This window comes from Dermacentor variabilis, chromosome 1 (genome assembly GCF_050947875.1).
Source record: "Dermacentor variabilis isolate Ectoservices chromosome 1, ASM5094787v1, whole genome shotgun sequence".
In the NCBI taxonomy this organism is placed as follows: domain Eukaryota; kingdom Metazoa; phylum Arthropoda; class Arachnida; order Ixodida; family Ixodidae; genus Dermacentor; species Dermacentor variabilis.
In genome coordinates, this window is record NC_134568.1 from 31,496,381 (window position 1) to 31,515,428 (window position 19,048).

The following is a 19,048-nucleotide window of genomic DNA, read 5'->3' on the forward strand; positions in this document are numbered from 1 at the left end:
GATAAGGTCTATTCGATTCAGCCAAGTTTCTCTGCACCTTGTATTCCTATTCACGGTGCACTGCGCCTAGGCCTTCAATTCTGCGAGGTGCAGCGGTGCACCCTGTACTCCTGTGCTCGATTGAATGGGGTGCAAGGCAACGTGTCGCCACGGTGCAGCGCACCCTTGAACCTTGCAGCGAGTGGGTGCAGCCCAGCACACCATAACTGGCACTCTCTGCACCTTTTCGTTTGTGGTGCAGTGAACCTTGTTCTGAATCGAACAAACCTATATTTAACTGCAAGTGCTGATCTTGGAGGCTTTGCCTGAATTATAGGTTGCATCAACATTGCTATCACATCTTCCAGCTATTCCGGCAACCCCGCGCATAGCCTGGACACGTAGAAAACGGTGCTGATGGCCCCGTTTTGCTTTCGTAACACAACGCAAACTTGACGTTTTGCCTAAGAAACTGAAATGAAGGCACTGAACCTAAGGTTCTCAGTAAAGCAAAACAGGTTTCCTCCGCAGCTCAAAGCGCATGATTATTCCATCGAAAACGCTTCTCGCTTCCGTCATCTGCTGTGTACAAGCCGTCGTCTGCTTCATTAGCCAAGATGCCTGTCCCGGGTAACAGAATGAGTCATCGAATGTTGGCGCCAACGAGCTTGCTTTCTACCTTGTTACAACATACGTGACCTACCAGTGGTGATGAGCGCATTCTAGGCCACGTAATCGCTAGCTCGTGAAACGCAAGTGACTCAGCCCGACTCTGCTGGCTGAGAAACGACCGAATATCACCGATAGCGTTGCGCGTACCATAGGTGTCCGCTTCAGCGACGTAAGCGCCGGCGCTGCGATCTCTTGTTCAGTTCGCTGGTTACTCGCGCCGCTGAGGAAACTTCAACGCGCCGCCTTAAGTACATTCCTTTTTATAAATTAAAAAGACGCCGTTGTCATAACTTCTGATTGTGCGAAAAGGCATACAGTCACTGACTGATAAATCGGTCACCGATAATCCTGACATGCTCGGTAATTCGGACAGCTGCCACCTCTACATTCGATTATCCGGACTCCGTCTGTGGCTGCAGCGTATGCCAATTCTGCCGCCATTATTTCCTCTGGCAACCTCGACGAGACATCAAGTATGGCCTCAGAGAGGCAAGGCATCAAGTATAGCCTCAGGGATTGCATGTTAGATGGTAATCTCTGAAGCCTTGCCTTGGTCGGAGCCCTACACCTCAGATAAGGTCTATTCGATTCAGCCAAGTTTCTATGCACCTTGTATTCCTATTCACGGTGCACTGCACCTAGGCCTTCAATTCTGCGAGGTGCAGCGGTGCACCCTGTACTCCTGTGCTCGATTACAAATGAAGCAGTGAAAAGTGGACAACATTGCAGAAAGTTTGCTATGTTCGACCAATATTATTTCATATAAACACATTCTTTTAAAAATAATGGCCCAATGCCAGCACCACCCGAGAGCGATGCAAATACTATGAGTACACATTATGGACAAAAGATTTTCATGGCGCCAAACGACGGGGAAAATGTGGCAGTAAGCATTCCTCTCAGCCGCCATTGCACATGGCTGTTTATTTGCATAATTTGAGCGGCTCGTCGCAGCACAAATTATGGCGGAAAATCTCTGCAATGGAGGCCCAGCGCAACGTCACGCAACGTCAAATTGACGTTTATAAAACGGCCCTTCCTGTGACGCTCCCCACGGCATATTTCTCCAGCCAATCAGCAAGCTGACATGTGCCTATCTTGCATTGCTGTCACATAATTGCAAAATTGCAGATGCATTGCACTGGCTTCTGTACGCTACTGCTCACTCTCATTTTGAAGCACTAACATTGCAATATAGATGCCAAGGACAAAAAGAAAAAAAAAGTGCATTAGTCGATAAAATTTGCAGCTCCACGTCACGTTTCGTCATATTGATGAAAACACAAAACTTCCATTTCCCTGAACGAATTTCAAGGCACGTGAGCTCTCCACAGCCAACCAGAGAGTCAATATGGCGGATAATGGCGGCCGTGCAGCCACCATGCGTGTTGAGAATTGAGCCTCTGCTCTCGCCATTCTGTGCTTGTTTAAGTTTGCATTCCAGACAGTGCTCTGCTGGCTCCAAGAAGTCTTTCTTGTGAACTTATAGACAGGCCACATCAAATGGAACCAATGCAGGTGCCCTCGCAGTCCGAATGAGCCCAGCTGCAACTGAAGAACCTCAACTGCCGCCTACCACAAGAAGCTTAAATGTGGACGACATTGATGACCTGCTAGGCTGTGGTGTGCAGATTTTTGCCGCCGTTACATTGCAAGACTTTGCAGACGTTGACAGCATGGCGTTGTCATGTGCCAATCTGAACGATGACAAAATAATTGAGCAAGTTCTCCTACCGCCAAACAGCGACTCTAACTCTGATGATGACGATGTACTGTGTGCTCCGGAGCCTTCACATGCGGATCTGACTCGAGCCTTTGCAGTCCTTGCACGGGCGTACAGCAACAGCACAAAACTGGCAGAAGTACAGGCTTACTTGGTTGCACATAAGCGGAAGTGCGTGCAGCAACGAATCAACCACTTATTTCCTTGCACAGGGATCTTACAACATAAGTAAAATTATCTTTTCTTTGGATACATTCTTTCTTTTGGACATTCGATAGTTCGGACTTATTTACGTTCCCCGTGGAGTCCAAATTATTGGTCGTCGGCTGTAGTTTATTATGAGCTGCTATTTTCACTTTGCAATTTGCTGAAGGCAGGCTAAAGGCAGGCTGAAAGTCTGCATTTTCAGCGGGGGATAACATGTCTTTGAAGCGTTAACTCTACTAAGCTCCTCCAAGACAGATGCTACAGCCGTTGTGGTCACGACTGGGGGTAACCAATGGGGTCAGGAGTGTGCATGCTCCCTAGTCAAGTTTGAATTATGCGGTGAGGGCCAACTTCAGGATCTAAATAATGAAAGATATGATCCATAGAAATATATGGGTGCCAGCCAGCACCTTTGGCTAGGACTGAATTAACCAGAGTCTAACGGAAATTCGTCGGTCGTACTGGATACAAGAAACGTATCTTTGCGACTTCATTATAACTAGGGTTCAGCGTTTTCAGTTTTCATTTCCATGGCAAGATAAAACTCTCTTTTTCCAATTATATATTCTTCCAGATGAACATTCAAGGCTTGTTTGGTGGATAAACTTTTGCATTGAGCTTGCCAGTTTTTCTTCTACTGGCGAATGTCTGGTTCGTTAACTTTGTTGACGCTATAATATGCTTTATGACTGCAGATCCTGTAATTTAGCACTGTAGTTTCATCTAACAGACAGAATAACAGTTTTTCAGAAGCAGTCTAGCAAGGGCGCAATGCCATACAGTGCTGACACTATACAGGAACTAAGAGCGAGTATGTTTATAAAAATACAAATAGAATTATATTTTATATGTAACATTGTGCGGGCACCGAACTCCAACGAATATTACAGAAAAAATTACTATGTAGAATGACCCTGTGGTACCATCAATGAAATTGCCCGGTTCACCTACTGCAGCAGCCACAGTGCGAAGACTGCAAGGACCCAGTCCGGGGCTCCCGCGCCCCCTCTGTGTACTCCACCCCCTCCCCTTCAAACCTCCCTTCCAATTTCTGTTGCAGCAGCAGGCTAAACAAGCACACATAAGAAAAATAAGAAAAAGAGTAAAGATTGTTTGGACACATGACTTTGGCCTTCCCAGGCTCCTTTTATCAGAGCACGTGCAGCTATTCACCTATTGCCGTCTTGTCAATTTGCTTTCACCGACCCATTTCGGGGCATCTGGGGGCAATTTGGGGCAAACATTTTTTTTTTAAATACGGTGTACTACTTAAATTTTTTCCACTTTTAATAGAAAATGTTTAATCCTAATTATATTGCTGTTTGAATGTACTATATTCCGACCTATCATATTTCACATGTGTTTTTGCATTGCTGCAATGCGCAAGCTGTAGCTTTACGATAGAAAAAAAGGCGGAGGGGGGTTTACACTTGCAAGTGAATGCGAGCCTTCACAACAAGAAGAGCTGCCTTTTTACCTGTGAATGCCATGACCACAATAACTGCGCACAACCGAAAAGCCATGAGACTGGGCATGCTTCTGGATGATGTTGCCAATCTCCCGGTACCGCATGCCTGGTTGAACTGCATTTAAAAATAATGACCATCTTCTAGTCAACATGACAAAAGTCGAGTGAAAATAATGAAACACGAACAGGTAACATGCTTCAGTTATGCTTCAGTTAGGTAACATGAGTAACACAAGCCTTTTCAACTTTAAAAAGTACTACTGCCAGAGCACGGAATCCCTAACTTTCAGGCATTGAAAAACCCAGCCAGCTTTCTTATGCCCACTACACTAAGGTGCCCATCAAAGTATGGATACACATGAATGCTGGTCACATTGCTGAGACACACTAAAGCTTTTCTGAACTTTTATGCGATTCGAAATTTGTTTTGAGCACAACTTACTGACATGTTTCCTAACACTCTTTACTAATTTTAAAATAGTGCAGGCTAACTTGCCATATGCTATGTTGGTAGTAGAACAGTATAGGCAGTTGCAGTGAAATCCCAGTACAGTGGAATCTCGGTAAATGGAAATCACTTAAACAGAACTGCCTCTTAAACGAAACGAAACCTCATGGTCGGTTGGTTTTGTATTCATGCAATTGTATTCAGCTTTGCCTCTCAGTAAATGGAACTCCTGATAAGTGGAACCCATTCAAAGAGAGTCCACTGTAATAATAAATATGTTAATTAATGTGACAGGTAATTTGAACTGCTCGGTTGGCCCTGGCAGATTCGCATGTGCTTTAACAGGGAAAAACTCCCATGAACGCAAACTCCAAAAGCCACACAACCGTTCTTTTGACACTACACTTCAAACACGAGCAAAAGGTCAAGGTTCTCTGTTGCTATCCGCCATTACATTGCATATCCCAGAAATTTAGCATTTTAGCTTTGCGTGATATTCAATACGTAAGGCCCGTGGCCTGCCTCCCCATAGAATCGAGGTAAGATGCCACTTGATCAACATTTTAGCAAACTTTCATCATGTATCGCACTTCAGTGGATAAGTCAAATAATCAAGCAGTGAAGAATTAGGTTTTTAGGGTGCTTCGTGTCGCCAATACATGACCAGTGCTAGATGCCGTGGCACCAACTGATAGGTACAAACCTAAACACTTTTGCAGCTTGTTGGGGTATTAAGTTGAAAAGCATCAAAACAGTTCATTCATATTAAGTTGAAAAGTACCAAAACAAACAGTTCATTTACATAATAATGACAAAATGTCCCTCGTATTTTCTCTCGGCGTGAGGTGAAACCAAGTAGTAAATGACATTACCATTTATTCCTTGCTGTCACGTTAGAGGGCTAGTAGCAAGAGCAAATTCTTATCAATTCAGGCCAAACTCTTCTTTATTCAAACAATTTTGCAGTCCATTTGGAGTTTGAATTAAGGAAGTTTTGCTGTATCACCAGAACAACAAAGTACTACTTAAATATGTAGCAGAAATTTACACAGACAATAAAAAGTCAGGAAACAAAAGAGCAGATCATCAAACAACCTAATGAAGCATGTGCTCATCAAAAGACAATGACATTTGATTGCTCACACTGTCAGGTGGAGCAAGATTCATTCATGGCACAGTGCCATGGTGATCTTTTACTACGATAAAAACACAAGACAAGAAGCTCACACTCCAACAAAAAAGTGGGCTGCAGATGCCAGGCCACTGAATTGCGAGGCAAAGAAAACGACGTGGCCTGCCCTCGGCACTCGATGCAATTGCATGTCCAACATGCCACGCTTGCAGCTTTGGCACTGTACATGCCATTGCCTTGGCACTGGTGACACGAACCACATGTGAATTGAGTAAATAAATATTGAAAAATGTGCAGAAATTAGGTCTGAGGAGGGAGTGGGGCTGTAACGCCTCTATTGAGACATTTATGGAGCTAAGCAACACCACTTGTGGAGCCCAGTTTGAGAGTTTTGACAACCTATTGCAGGGATGAATGCTTTTGTCAGACTAATGGTGATAAAGCAAAGCTTGACAGCTTTCTGCAAATTTAGAGCGGCTACTTCATGACGGGATCTCATGACTATTCCTCAAATAACAATTAGATCTGGGGTAAACAATACATATTTTTTGTTCACGAAAGCAGTATCTCAATGGTTCACTTACGACTGCATAATGGTTGCACCAATTAACTTTAAGGGGGGACGAGGCACTTCGAAAAACTTTTTTTATTTTTTTAACAATTTGAATAAAATTTGCAGAGTTAACGTATTTTAGCCAGCTGGTCTCAAAAGTGAAATAATTCTTTTTATTATAAATATTTGTTTATATCCAAAACAGCATGTTCTTTGTTTAGGCCCTAATTAGCTAATTAACGGCAACTTGAACGGCAATGTACAGCAGATAGAATAGATTATGAATGTTCATAGTGTGTCATAAGCTACAAATCATTGTTTTAGGCCTTTTTGAAGCGAAGTATAGGTTGTCAAACTTTGCCATAACAAATGCCCAGCTTGATATGTTTCTATCATCAATGTGGGTATTTTTTATGACTAAGTTTGACAACGTATAACTTTGCTCAAAAATTGTCTAAAACAATTTATAGCTTACAACACACTGTACATACAGAATCAATTCAGTGTGCTATACGTTACCATGCAAGTTGCTGTTAATTAGCTCATTAGGCCCTAAACAAAGAACATCATCCTTTGGATAGCACGAAAAATATTCATCATAGGAAAAAAAAAATAATTGCATTTCTGAAGTCAGCTGTAAAAAAACATGAACTGTGCAAATTTCGTTAAAATTATTTAAGAAAATAAAAAAGTAACTTAAAGTGCCTCGTCACCCCTTAAACATGGTATGACCAACAACCAATGGACAAGGCGACGACAAACAGCCTCACCATAGGCAAGTGCATCTACAGTATATATTTACATAACTTCACAAACTATGGTGCTGATGATGTAGCCCACTCCACACAGATTTCAGCCAGATGGCAAGTTCATCCTTGAATGAGAGAAAGCAGTGCATGATATACAAGGGCTAAATACCTGCTTCAATAGCTTTGCTGAGGCACTCGTAGGTAACCTGAACCAGCTTGCGGCCGCTCTCATCCACATTGCCGATGAACACCGTTTCATTCAAATCCCCGTGGAAGCCCCGGTGGTACACTGTTATGTCCACTGCAAGCACAGTTGAAATAAAGGAGGGGCATGTGAGTTCTCGCATGTGGTCAAAGGTGACCCCTTCCAACACCAACACACAAGCGAACACTTACTGCAATAAAACAGAAACAGCGTGACACAGGACGAACAAGAGCACAAGACAGAGCGCTTATTGCAGTTTTCATTCCATCACATTCTTGTATTAGAAGGCAACAAGAATACTAGTTAACACACTCTGAAAAGTGGGCAGAGAAAATGAGAATTTCACCAAGATGAAAGAAAATTCATTAGGCAGATGCAGTGGTTTTGTTCCATTTATCATACATATCAATAACACAAAAGATCTGCACTGAACAAGGTGCATGACACTGCACACTGACCATGCACATTTTGTCCTTTATTTTGTTCCTCAATACAGCGGAGTTTAAATGGTATTAATCTCCTGGGGCAACAGAAAAAATTGTATCACCCTAAATTCACATCACCAAAAGTCTTTAAAGAAATCTGGAAATACAGGAGGATGCGACAATGAAATGGTTGACTTGCTCAAAATTTCAGATTTAAAGAATTTTTTTTCCACAATCCTAAAATCTCCCTTTATCTCTTGGTGAAATATGTGGAAGAAATGCGCAGCAGAACTTGAGAAAAGTGCAGTTTTTTAGTGCGTTGTCTTCAACATCAGGAAATCATCGAGCTTCGAGAGGTGCTATTGTACCGATGAGTGCGTGTGCACGGCTTTCCATTGCCACAGCGCTGCCATCTTGGTATTGCCATGAACACGAGATCGGAGATGGCCTCAGCACTACAGTTCTCCAGGCAGAAATAAAAACAACAAAAGTGAGCGCGAAAGGCAAAACCAGCGACACAATTCATTAGTGCAGTCACGTGGCGCCCAGGAAGAGCTCCTAATGGCTGACATGAATTTGAATCACTGGCGCGCTTGTTTTAAGCCCATTTTGACAGCAGCGAGCAGTGCACTTTGCGGGTTCCGAGGCTGACATTTCAAGACCTGTGGGGTTATCTTGAGTATATTTCATTGCTGTGTCCTACCTGCTGCCCGATGGTGATAAGGACATGATTTGCATAAGATAAGGGAATCTCTTTACTCTTCTTTGCAGTGGTAAAGCTACTCGTATAATGCAATCTGACGGGTGCAAAAGTAAGTGTTTTTGGGCACCTAAGACGATGGAAGGCGTGGAACACAGAGCTAAGGCTACCCATGGGAACTAATTCCATTGATTTTGCTGACGTGGCAAGACTGGGTCGTGTGCTATTGCTGTTTTCTCATTAAGTTACAAGGCGTTTGAAAACTGCCGACAAGTTGCATGACACTAACAATGCAAAAGCCCTTTTTTGGACGGACAGACAGACACAGACACACACAGGCACGGGGGGGGGGGGGGATTAGAAATTTAGCACATTGTAAGCTAATGGACTTGAAAAATTCGTATACAGTCGAACCCGGCTATATCGAACTTGCAAAAAGAAATGCCTATCAGTTCGATATAGGGAATAATTCTATATAAACCTGCTGAAGAATTGGCCGTTATAAAGGCACATACCGTTTATAAAATCACTTTATAGATGAAACTAGCTTAGTTCTGCATGAAATAGTTCTGTATTTTCTTCTGCGTGGGCAATTTCACTGCCTGCGACGCACGCACTTCTCCACGTTGTCTAAAGAGTCGGAGCAGCTGAGGCCGCAACCCTCCACATTCGCGCAGAAGCACTGGACTAGTGCGAGCGCACCAATCACCTCGGAGGATGTGGGCAAAGGACCATCGTTGCTTTCCTCATTGTGGCCATTTTCACTAGTGCTCGGTATGATGTCATCAATGTAGTCTTCGTTTTCAGGCTCTCCCGTGGTCACGACACCATCATCTACACTCCAGAAATTCCAGAATTCTGAGCTGCCGGAATTCCAGAAATTCCGGCAGCTCGCTCCAAACTTCGGCAACACCAGCAATGGCTTCGTTGCACTAATCAGAATTTACAGTCATCACCGCACACGCGGAAGCCGGCACGTCTGAAGCAATCTCGGGTGAACCACTTGTACATGGGCTTGCGTACGCGTCAGGTGCCACGGGCACCGGGTTGCGAGGTTGTCCACTTTAGCCCTAATTTCCTCCTTATTCTTCAAGATCGTGCTGAGAGTGCTCCTCGACATCTTGCACGCTATGGGGTCATCCGACTTCTCACCGCGTTCGACCCGACTTATGATCTCAAGCTTCACGGCGAAAAGCAAATTCGGCCACTTCATCATAGCAACACTGCGGGAGAAGGCCCACAAGGCACAAATACAATGAACCAGAAAGGCAGCGAGACAACTCGCACTTGCACCATCTTGCATGATGAGGGCACAAGAGCCTCTGACTGGCTGTCTGAGCAAGAGCTGCGGGCGGGCCAGGATCATTTTTTGCAGGGGGGTGTCGACGGTTGGATGGAGCCACACCGCCGGGTTTCCCCGCCGCGAGGGAAAGCCAACTTACGAGGGCACTTTTGAGCTGCTTGTCGTTCGATATATAGGGAGTCGCTGCTATTTTTTTTTTGCTCGATGTAAGCGTAATTTTTTGCTATATATACTCATTGTAACTATACTGTGTTCAGAAATTGTTTGATATACAGAATAATTCGATGTAACCGGGTTCGACTGTAATCCCGAAATTCATATCAGGCACGACTGTATCACAGTGGTTCTGCTGTAGTTGTTTCTTTATGTACTGCTCATCTTACCTGTGTTTCAAAAAGTTTTATGAAGTTTTTTTTTTCTTTCAGGAAGCATACGAAATTTCGGTTTCCATTATACATTGCTTCTAGGAAAAGGTGGCAGTGCTGTGGGGAAGTCCAATTATGCTGGTCAGAAAGATGAGCCTAAATAATTTGTTGGCAACTGTATTTGGCATTTCTGCTAGCAAAAGATAATTACTGAGCCACATGCAAACACAATTGTGCTTCATTATAACCGGCATCACGTTGAATCCCACATTTTCAGTTTCATTACATCAGGAGAATACTCTACTTAAATAAAGCACCCGCCGTGGTTGCTCAGTGGCTGTGGTGTTGGGCTGCTGAGCACGAGGTCGCGGGATCGAATCCCGGCCACGGCGGCCGCATTTCGATGGGGGCCAAATGCGAAAACACCCGTGTACTTAGATTTAGGAGCGCGTTAAAGAACCCCAGGTGGTCCGAATTTCCGGAGTCCTCCACTACGGTGTGCCTCATAATCAGAAAGTGGTTTTGGCTCGTAAAACCCCATAATTTATATACTTAAATAATGCATGACCCATCAAATTGTAGGTTACTTCACAATATTCACATTCATTATATTGAAGTTCGACTGTATTCGAATAAATGTTGTAGGAAGGCATCAGATAAGTGGCCATAGCTAACATTCACTCTTAGCTCAGCTATACTAATGCTATAATGAACACAATCGCTAGGATGACCTTCTGCAGTATTCTTATGCCACACAGGAAATGCTTCCATCTAATTTAATATTTAACCTCAAGGCAGTCACCTACAAAGCTACAATATGAAGCCAAGGCAAAGAAGAAACTTCTTGTACAGTTAACATTTCTGCCGATGAAAGTAAGCAACTGCGCAACATAACACTTGTGAAGCGTCATTTTGGACAAATGCAAACTTGCATTGGTCCAGAATGCAGCCCAACAGAAGATTACCTCTTCCTCACCATTCAAAAGGTCACCATCTTGAAGAGGCCGCATGTCGGGGATCCCATGGCAGATCACTTCATTCACAGACCTGTACAAATGGAATGCAATGTATGGTTACACAGGCATTTCAAAGTTCTCTCCAAGAAAAGAGAGAACAGGCCTTTGAAAAGAATGATAAGCACAACGTACACTCTGAAAGAAGGCTTAAGGACAAAACTGCACGTGTTGATATGTGTGCCAACAGTGAAAAATATGCAAAACGTAGCACTTTCTCCAGCACTAGCGATGTGACAGTCAAGTAGATGTGACCACCCTCTTAGCCTCAACTAGGTTCTCTATTGTTTGCAAAGCAGCTGGCCAAATTTATTTCGCACCACAATTAAACCCAGTTTTCCTAGGCGGATGTTCTTTGCTGTCATGCAGAGAGAAAGGGTGTGCGCGTGTGTGCACACACGTGTGACTAGTTTTTTAGACACAAGGTCAGGTTAACCAAACTTTATGTTTTTAACATTCCCCGTTGTTACTGTCTCTCTTCTTCTTTCTCTATGCATGTTAGTGCATGGGTGTGCATGGTGTGAACCATGCTCATTGTACTTTGGCATGCCAACCTTGGCTTTTTGTGCGTGTTGTGTGACCGTCGCTTGTTCACTGCTGTCCTCAAGGACTGGGGCACTTGTGCAGATTTGCCAACCCTTGAACTTAAAGGGGTGGAGACATCAAAATTTTCGTTCATGCGTTTGTTGATTCAAACGTTTCAGGGAGCACGATACACACAGCGGGATTCATATATATCCGATAAATAATTTCATAATAGCATTATTATACCGAGCGATTTCGGTTTCGGTTTCTGGGCTCCAGGGGATGCTATGACGTCACAGAGGAGGAAACGCAACATGGCTTGGTCACGTGGCCCACAAAAAATAGTGACGTAAAACTATGCTGCGTCGTCTGCTCGCGAATACGCGTGCTCTGCCAGCACTTGTGAGAGTCGGTGATTCATTCCGAAGCGCCGTAAGCTTTAGCTTTGAAGTGAACCGGAAAAGGCCTAGCGACGATATCGGCGGCGCTGAACGATCAGAGGCGGTGAAGCTGCCGTCGATGCCAAAGTGACCACTCCTCGGTCGCTGATTGGCCTCTTCGCCGTACGGCTGCCGCACAAAGGGGTCCCGGGCCCGTCCTCTCTACGGCAAGGAAATCTCGCCGTTCGCTAGCAAAACCGCCGTCGCATGGGGGCCCGCGAACGGCAAACGGCGTGCGGCGAGTTTCCGTGCCGGTAACGTGGACGGGCCGGTAACGTGGACGGGCCGGTAACGTGGAAAGGCCAAGCGAAGGAGATTCCGCTCCGAGCTGCCGAACTATGCGGCTATGCGAGGAGAGAAGCAGACAACACGAACGCCGCATATCCTGGTCCCTTTCGAAGTCGGCCGGCGGCGAGCGCTCAAACGTGTAAAGGCCCGTCCACAGGGCAACTCGCCGCACGCAGCTTGCCGTTCGCGGGCCGGCGTGCGGCGTTCGTGTTGTCCACTTCTCTCCTCTTGTGTCCTTACCCTTACGTCCTTACGCCTTACCCCTTCTTTGCATTAAGAAAGGATTTCTATATGCCTGTAGCTCGGTCGTAGAGGAGGCTATGCTCGGTTGCTCGGCTCAGCAGGCTCCGTAATCGGCATTTCATCGCTACTCATCATACGTCACGTTTTTGTGCTGGTGTGCTATGACGTCAATATTTTCGTTCCTCCTCTGTGACGTAGTAACTGCCGCGCTAGCGATGGGTCTCGACTACGAGAAGGAGTTTTTAATGACTCTTTGGAGCTGAATTAAAATTATTTTGAAATGTTTGCAGCGTCCAATACCTCGTTCTGGGTGTCCTTGCATACGGAAGCAGCCTACAACATGCTTTTTATAGCCTCAAAATTTGGTGTCCCAACCCCTTTAATGTAGTCGTGGCCAAAAAAATAAAGAATACTATAACTCTTTTTTCACTACTCACTACTCAAGGTTCATTAAAGATCTGCGCGCTTTGTTCTGTAGGGACACTGTCAACAGGCACTTTGCTCTATAGTCAGAGTAAAATATCTGCGCCGAACAATGTTTAAGTGTACTCTATTCCTCACGACGCCACAGTCAAGGGTGCCGAACTAAATGGTACTGTGTATGTAAGTTATGTGTGTGTGCACGTGTATGTAACGCTAGACGAAATTTCGATTGCCTTTACATCGTTTCTACAAACGGTGTCACTCCTGCACGTGCAGGTCCATATAATTGATGGGTCCAAAAAATTGGCGAGTGACTATCCCCTTGTGTTTCAGACAAGCTTAGCTCATCAACAGCAATAATTGCGTTTTCAAAGTGATTTGGACGAGCTCGGAATGTCCACTTAGTTTTTCTTCTACTACGTAGATGGCTGAAGTGCCAGTGCTTGAAATGCGTGGTTATTTCGCTCGTTTTTGTTTTACTACATAAATGTCTGCACTTTTTCAGCGCCTTGAAGGCCGCGTTGATTCAGTCTTTGTGTTCTACAACATAGATGGCAGGCATTTTGTCAGTGTTAGTAGGGCGCATTTACTGCAGCCTTTTGCTTTCTAGTACTACATAAAGGCAGCAATTTGTAGGCACTCAAAGACCATGTTTTTGGTATCGCATGATTTTTGTGCCTTTTGGTAGATTTGGAACAATGGCATCTGTACCCTATGCGGCAATGACGAGTACATATACCGTATTTACTTGCATAATGATCGCACTTTTTTGTCAGAGAAATTGGCGCAAAATCAGGGGTGCGATCATTACGCGGGTTAAGTTTCCCGCGAAAAGAAAAAATTTTTTTTTTCGTCTCGCGTTTGCTGCGGGACACCAAAACAAAAATGGCGCCCAGCGGAGCAAGCCAAACACAATCTTTTTTTTTTCTCGTTGAGTACACTACGTGCACTGAAACAGTTTCTTCCGTATCAGTAATGAATAATATTGTTAATATCGGCAAGTTTGCGGCAAGAACGTAGCCATGTCCACTTTGAGGGGTCAGAAACACATTGCAGGCATGCTGCGGAAACTGCGGCATATGTCTTCAATACTATCCTAATACGGCACGTTTCCGCTAGGGGTTGAATATCTTAGCTGTGTTACAAGCGTCGGCGTATGAATAGGGTACACATTTAACGTATCAGTGTAAACGTGGCTACTATCGTTGCCGCTTGCGATTTGTTGCATGCCCATGAGTGCAGATGAGAAGAATCGAAAGGCGCCTTTTTTTGTTGTTGTTGACCACAACCATTACAAAGCCTACACATAATAAAGGCAAGTTTGGTTGCAGCTTCTTTTTAGTCATGGAAGTGCGGAAAGTGATTAAAGTAATGAGATGAGGCATATACTTAAGAATGTTTGGTGCGTGCAGACTGCTTAATTGTCTTGAAGAGTCGTTCACGTAGCATTCGACAGATGGAAAGCGCGATCAATATTAGCTAGACTTGGCACACAACATATCACTGCGGCAAGTTCGGGGTGCGATCATTACACGGGAAATTAAAAAAAATTAATTTTGACGACAAAATTCAGGGGTGTGATCATTACGTGAGTGCGATCATTGTGCGAGTAAATACGGTAATAAATGACCAAGTGAAGAGGTAAAATGAAGTTTTCCCACATAAGGGGGCACGTGGCAATGGAAACTTTTTTTTAATTTATGGAAATAAACTGATGAAATCTGGCTTACAGGTGTGATTTGTTATGCTGATATCACCGCTGAATTCAGTTTTGTGCTATCTATTATAGTTTTCTAGTTACAACACTTGACAGCCTCAAAAATGGTCATCCCCAAATTACTTTCATGTCGGCATCTTCACAAATGCCCATTCTGTGCAATAAAGCTATTGGTTTCGGCATTTTTTATATGCCGAAATGAGCATAACATTTTTAAAAAATATTTCCTAAGCATATTGTCTTCCTAACAATTTTTGCAAAAATCCCATTATAAATTTTTTTTATCAGGTGCAGATAAATATGGACGGCTTTATTGCACTCATCAATGTTTCAGGATCTAAGTGCTAAAGACAGAATGATTTTGTCTTCATTTGTTGTGAAATGGCACTGGGATGACTGAAAGCAACTGCACAAAAAAGGAAAGATGAGAAAACAGAGCTCAAAGTTTCATTTATTGTAAACATTTAAATATTTACTTTGACCACCTAAAGCCCGCCTAGGATGTAGTCCTTTGCCTGTGAGGACACATATTTTTCATTTTGATGTAGTTTTTCACTTCTTTGCAGCAGTTTCATGCACCTTTCATGCACCAGTTTCAGCATCACACGACTACACAACGTAGCATTAACAGGCTGTTGCTGCTCGAAAAGAAAGCTAGTCGTTGTATTCATAATGTTCACTATTTACATCCTACAAAACCGTTATTTCAAGAAAGCAGAATAATTAACGTCAAAGATCTTTACGCATACCGTCTTCTACACCAATTACAATTTGCAAATAAAAAAACCATACAATTCTTAAAAATGTGTCAGCCCTCGTAGAATGACCCAGCACCCGTGTAACACGAGGATCGGAAAAATGGATGATAAGGCACCATCGAACAAATTACTTTATGCAAACCCTGACATACAACGTACCTGCGCAATTAAATCAACTGCAGAAGTGCGTAAATGGAGACACGGTTCTATCACGCATGCTATTGCGCGATATCTTTGTCTTTGATAAATTTCACCTAACTGTTTGAAATTTGTAAATTAGTTGGTTTTCATACCTATTCAGAATGTACTCATCACATGTATATTCATTTCGCTCCTTGTAAGTTGCATGTGCACATTCTTTACTGTTGCTTAACTTCCTTTTTATTGTTGCTTTTAATAATGTTCATTTCTTAAAGTGTAACAGTGCATATTCCCCTGGCACTAATGTTATTCACCTGAATTTCAATGCGGTCGTAATGATTATGCATGCATGAAGATCTATTCATGCCCAGGGAAGTGGATATATACCACGTGTTGTATTAATGAAGCTATGTACTTACAAAAGCTTATTGTTTGTACTGCGGATGTGTGCGATGCTGATGTTGCCTGGTGGTGGCCCCCTGGCCTCGTCAAGCTGTATGTTTACAGCTTTCTTGCCAGGGTGGCCTTCAACACTGTACTTTGTACATGCTGTAAATAAACCTGACTTGACTTGACCTTAGTTGCCTTTTTGATGTGCCATGCAGAGGTACCGTGTTTACTCGCATAATGATCGCACTTTTTTTGTAAAAAAATCTGACGCAAATTGGGGGTGCAATCATTACGCAGGTTAAAATTTTCAGTGAAGAAAAAAATTTTTTTTTCATCCTGTGTTTGCTGCGGGATGACAACAGGTCAACAAACAGGTGGTTGCCGCTGAAATAGTGCGGACACCTAAACAAAAATAGCGGCTGGCAGAGCAAACCGAATGTGCCGAACGCGAATTTTCTTCTTCTCATGCATTCAAACAGTTTCTTCCGTATCAGTAATGAATAATATCGTTAATATCGGCAAGTTTGCAGCAATAATGTAGCCAGGTCCACTTTGAGAGGACAGAAACAGAGATGGGCGCGCTTAGTTGCCAGTGACATTGAAACACATGGCGGGCATGCTGTGAAAACTGCGGCATTTGTCTTCACTACTATCCTAATACAGCATGTTTCCTCTAAGGGTGGGCGAATATCTTAGCTGTGTTACAAGAGTCGGCGTATGAATAGGGTACACTTCTAACATATCTGTGTAAACGTGGCTACTATCGTTGCCGCTCACAATTCATTGCGTGCCCACGTGTGCAGACGAGAGGAATTGAAAGGCGCCTTCTTTTGTTATTGTTGTTGACTACAACCTCCCCCATTACAAAGCCTAAAAACAATAAAGCCAAGGCAAGTTTAGTTGCAGCTTTTTTTTTTCTTTCTTGGAAGTGCGGAAAGTGATGAAAGGAATGAAATGGGGCATCTGCTTAAGAATCTGTTTGGTGCGTGCAGACCGTTTGGTATGTCTTAAGAGTCGTTCGCGTAGCATTCGGCAGCATTCGACAGATGGTAAGTGCAATCATTAGCTAGACTTGGCACCCGACATATTGCTGCGGCAAGTTCAGGGTGCTATCATTATGCGGGAAAGAAAAAAAATCATTTGAAGACAAAATTCACGGGTGTGATCATTGCGCGATGCGACCATTATGCAAGTAAATTAATACGGTAGATGACAGCACATTCAAAACGTCCACTCTTGCCTCCTCTCGTGCAATCGCTTCATTGGTGAGAGTTGGAGCTGAAATCCGCAGCTGAATATTTAATGCAAAAACTTCTGCTCTCGCACATGTCACGTTGCCATCGCGTCCACACACGGACGCATTGTCACCATCGCATGCAGTCGCGTCGTCACCTTAACCCATTGTTGCGTTGTCACTATTGCCCACAGTCGCGTCGTCAGCATCGCACGCAGACACGCTCACCCATGCGCGCCGGTCATGCCTCGCGAACAAGGCCGGCGGCATCTGCTTCAAGAAGTTTTCTCCCTCTGTTCCACACTTTCCATGGTTTCCCGTATGCATGGTCCGTTTGAAACTTGCTTCCTTTGGGGCTCATAATGGAACATGTGCGTTAAGCTTCCATGATCGTCAGTCACATTGATTGGAACGTGCAGCTCACTGCTGCGTAAATGCGCGCGTGAGAGGTTCATCAGCAATTAAAATCTACAACAGCCAATAGAAGCACACCCTGCGCCCAACGTGACTACTGCACCCAATCGCAATGCTGCTTTTGCTGGTTTATTTTTCGGTGGCGAAAAATAAACCAGCAAAAATAAACCCTTAGAGGGCCCCTGAAACGGTTCGAAGAAATTTTGTAGACGCATAGGTTACAGCTGAAGTTAATCATTTGCACCACAATTTGTGTGAAAGGTCTCATATTAAGAGCTATGGACGATTACAAATTACCCTGCTCCATAGTCATGCATTTTCTCAACTTGTTCGCCGAGTGATCAGGGCTAAGCTCCGCCTTCATTGGCTCCGCGTCATGATGGCACGTCGTGTCGTCGACTTCCGGTTCTCTAGGAGCGAGCACGCGAAGCCTCTCCAAACTCTCCACCAGCTGCTAGGCAGTTGACCTCAACTGAGAGCTATCGAAGCAGTGTGCTTTGCGAGCATTCTGTTGCAGCGCCGAACATGTCTGGTATTCCAGTAACCACAGGCGAGCTGGGTGTTTCGATAGATGGTTAGAGGCATTAACTCAAGCTGATGAAGGAACTTTAGCGTAGATGTACGTGAGCGGCCTGATCGATCTGCACAGTCCAGCCACCTGTCGGCACAGAGCTTAACCTGCCAAACAAAGCGCTAACATTGCTCTAACCAAGTGTAAAACATTGTAAACATTTACAAAAACAATGTGTTAACGATTACACTTCTGCGAAAAATTTACACCAGCAGCAAAAAAGAATACATTTCGTTACTGCTACTGTGTGTGGTTGAGCTCTGTGCCACCAAGTGGCTGCACCGTGCAGACCATTCACATTTGCGCTTCTGCTCATACCGTGAAACGACACGATCAAATGATCAGGCCCTGTCCCCTTATGCTTGTGTTTACCCTAGAACCGGACTCACGAAACGCTATTGTGTTAGTAATCTTCCGGTGTAAAGTGACGGCTGTGAACACGCAAATCCTGGCGCCGACCGGACAGCGGCAGTCCGATGCGCTGCAGCCAGTCCACTCGTGTGCTGCTTTGCAGAGAGACACAATGTCGCAGCTTGACATATTGCCAGTCACTACTTTTGCAGTCCACAGCGCAACGAAGTCGAATCACAGTGCTCGCGAAAAGACTGAGACTCACTATGACCACGACTACGTTGGGAAAACACGGGGAAGGAAATTCAAGACGATGAGCAAAACGAGAACAAGGTGAAAGCAGGAGCCAACGTTTCAACAAGTGGACTTGTCTTCTTCAAGGCGACATATGCTTTCCTTGCCACAGTATATATAGGTGGGGTTCTTCAAAAGGGGAGAGGGTGTAAGGCGGGTAGGTGCGGCAACGAGCGAAGGTGTGTCACCGTGTCGAATTGAGAATAAAGAAGCGCTGTGCACAAGGCCAGTGACCTGGCCGAATGTCAAGCACGTGTTAACACCCGCGTGTTAGCTGGCGTGTCAGACGCAGTTGACACGCCGGCTGGGTAAAAAGA

The 19,048-nt window shown here is 44.3% G+C and overlaps 1 protein-coding gene across 4 annotated transcripts in view; it reads right to left on the reverse strand.

The window, feature by feature from the left end:
* LOC142576251 (methionine aminopeptidase 1) overlaps window positions 1-19,048 on the reverse strand; it is a 60,939-nt gene that overhangs the window by 11,271 nt on the left and 30,620 nt on the right. For all 4 annotated transcript variants that reach the window (XM_075686309.1, XM_075686304.1, XM_075686298.1 and 1 more), the window contains 3 exons: window positions 10,906-10,976; window positions 7,101-7,232; window positions 4,059-4,164 (listed from right to left, as the gene is read on the reverse strand). In XM_075686309.1, the coding sequence (XP_075542424.1) occupies window positions 4,059-4,164; window positions 7,101-7,232; window positions 10,906-10,976 (309 nt within the window). The remainder of the gene's footprint in view (window positions 1-4,058; window positions 4,165-7,100; window positions 7,233-10,905; window positions 10,977-19,048) is intronic.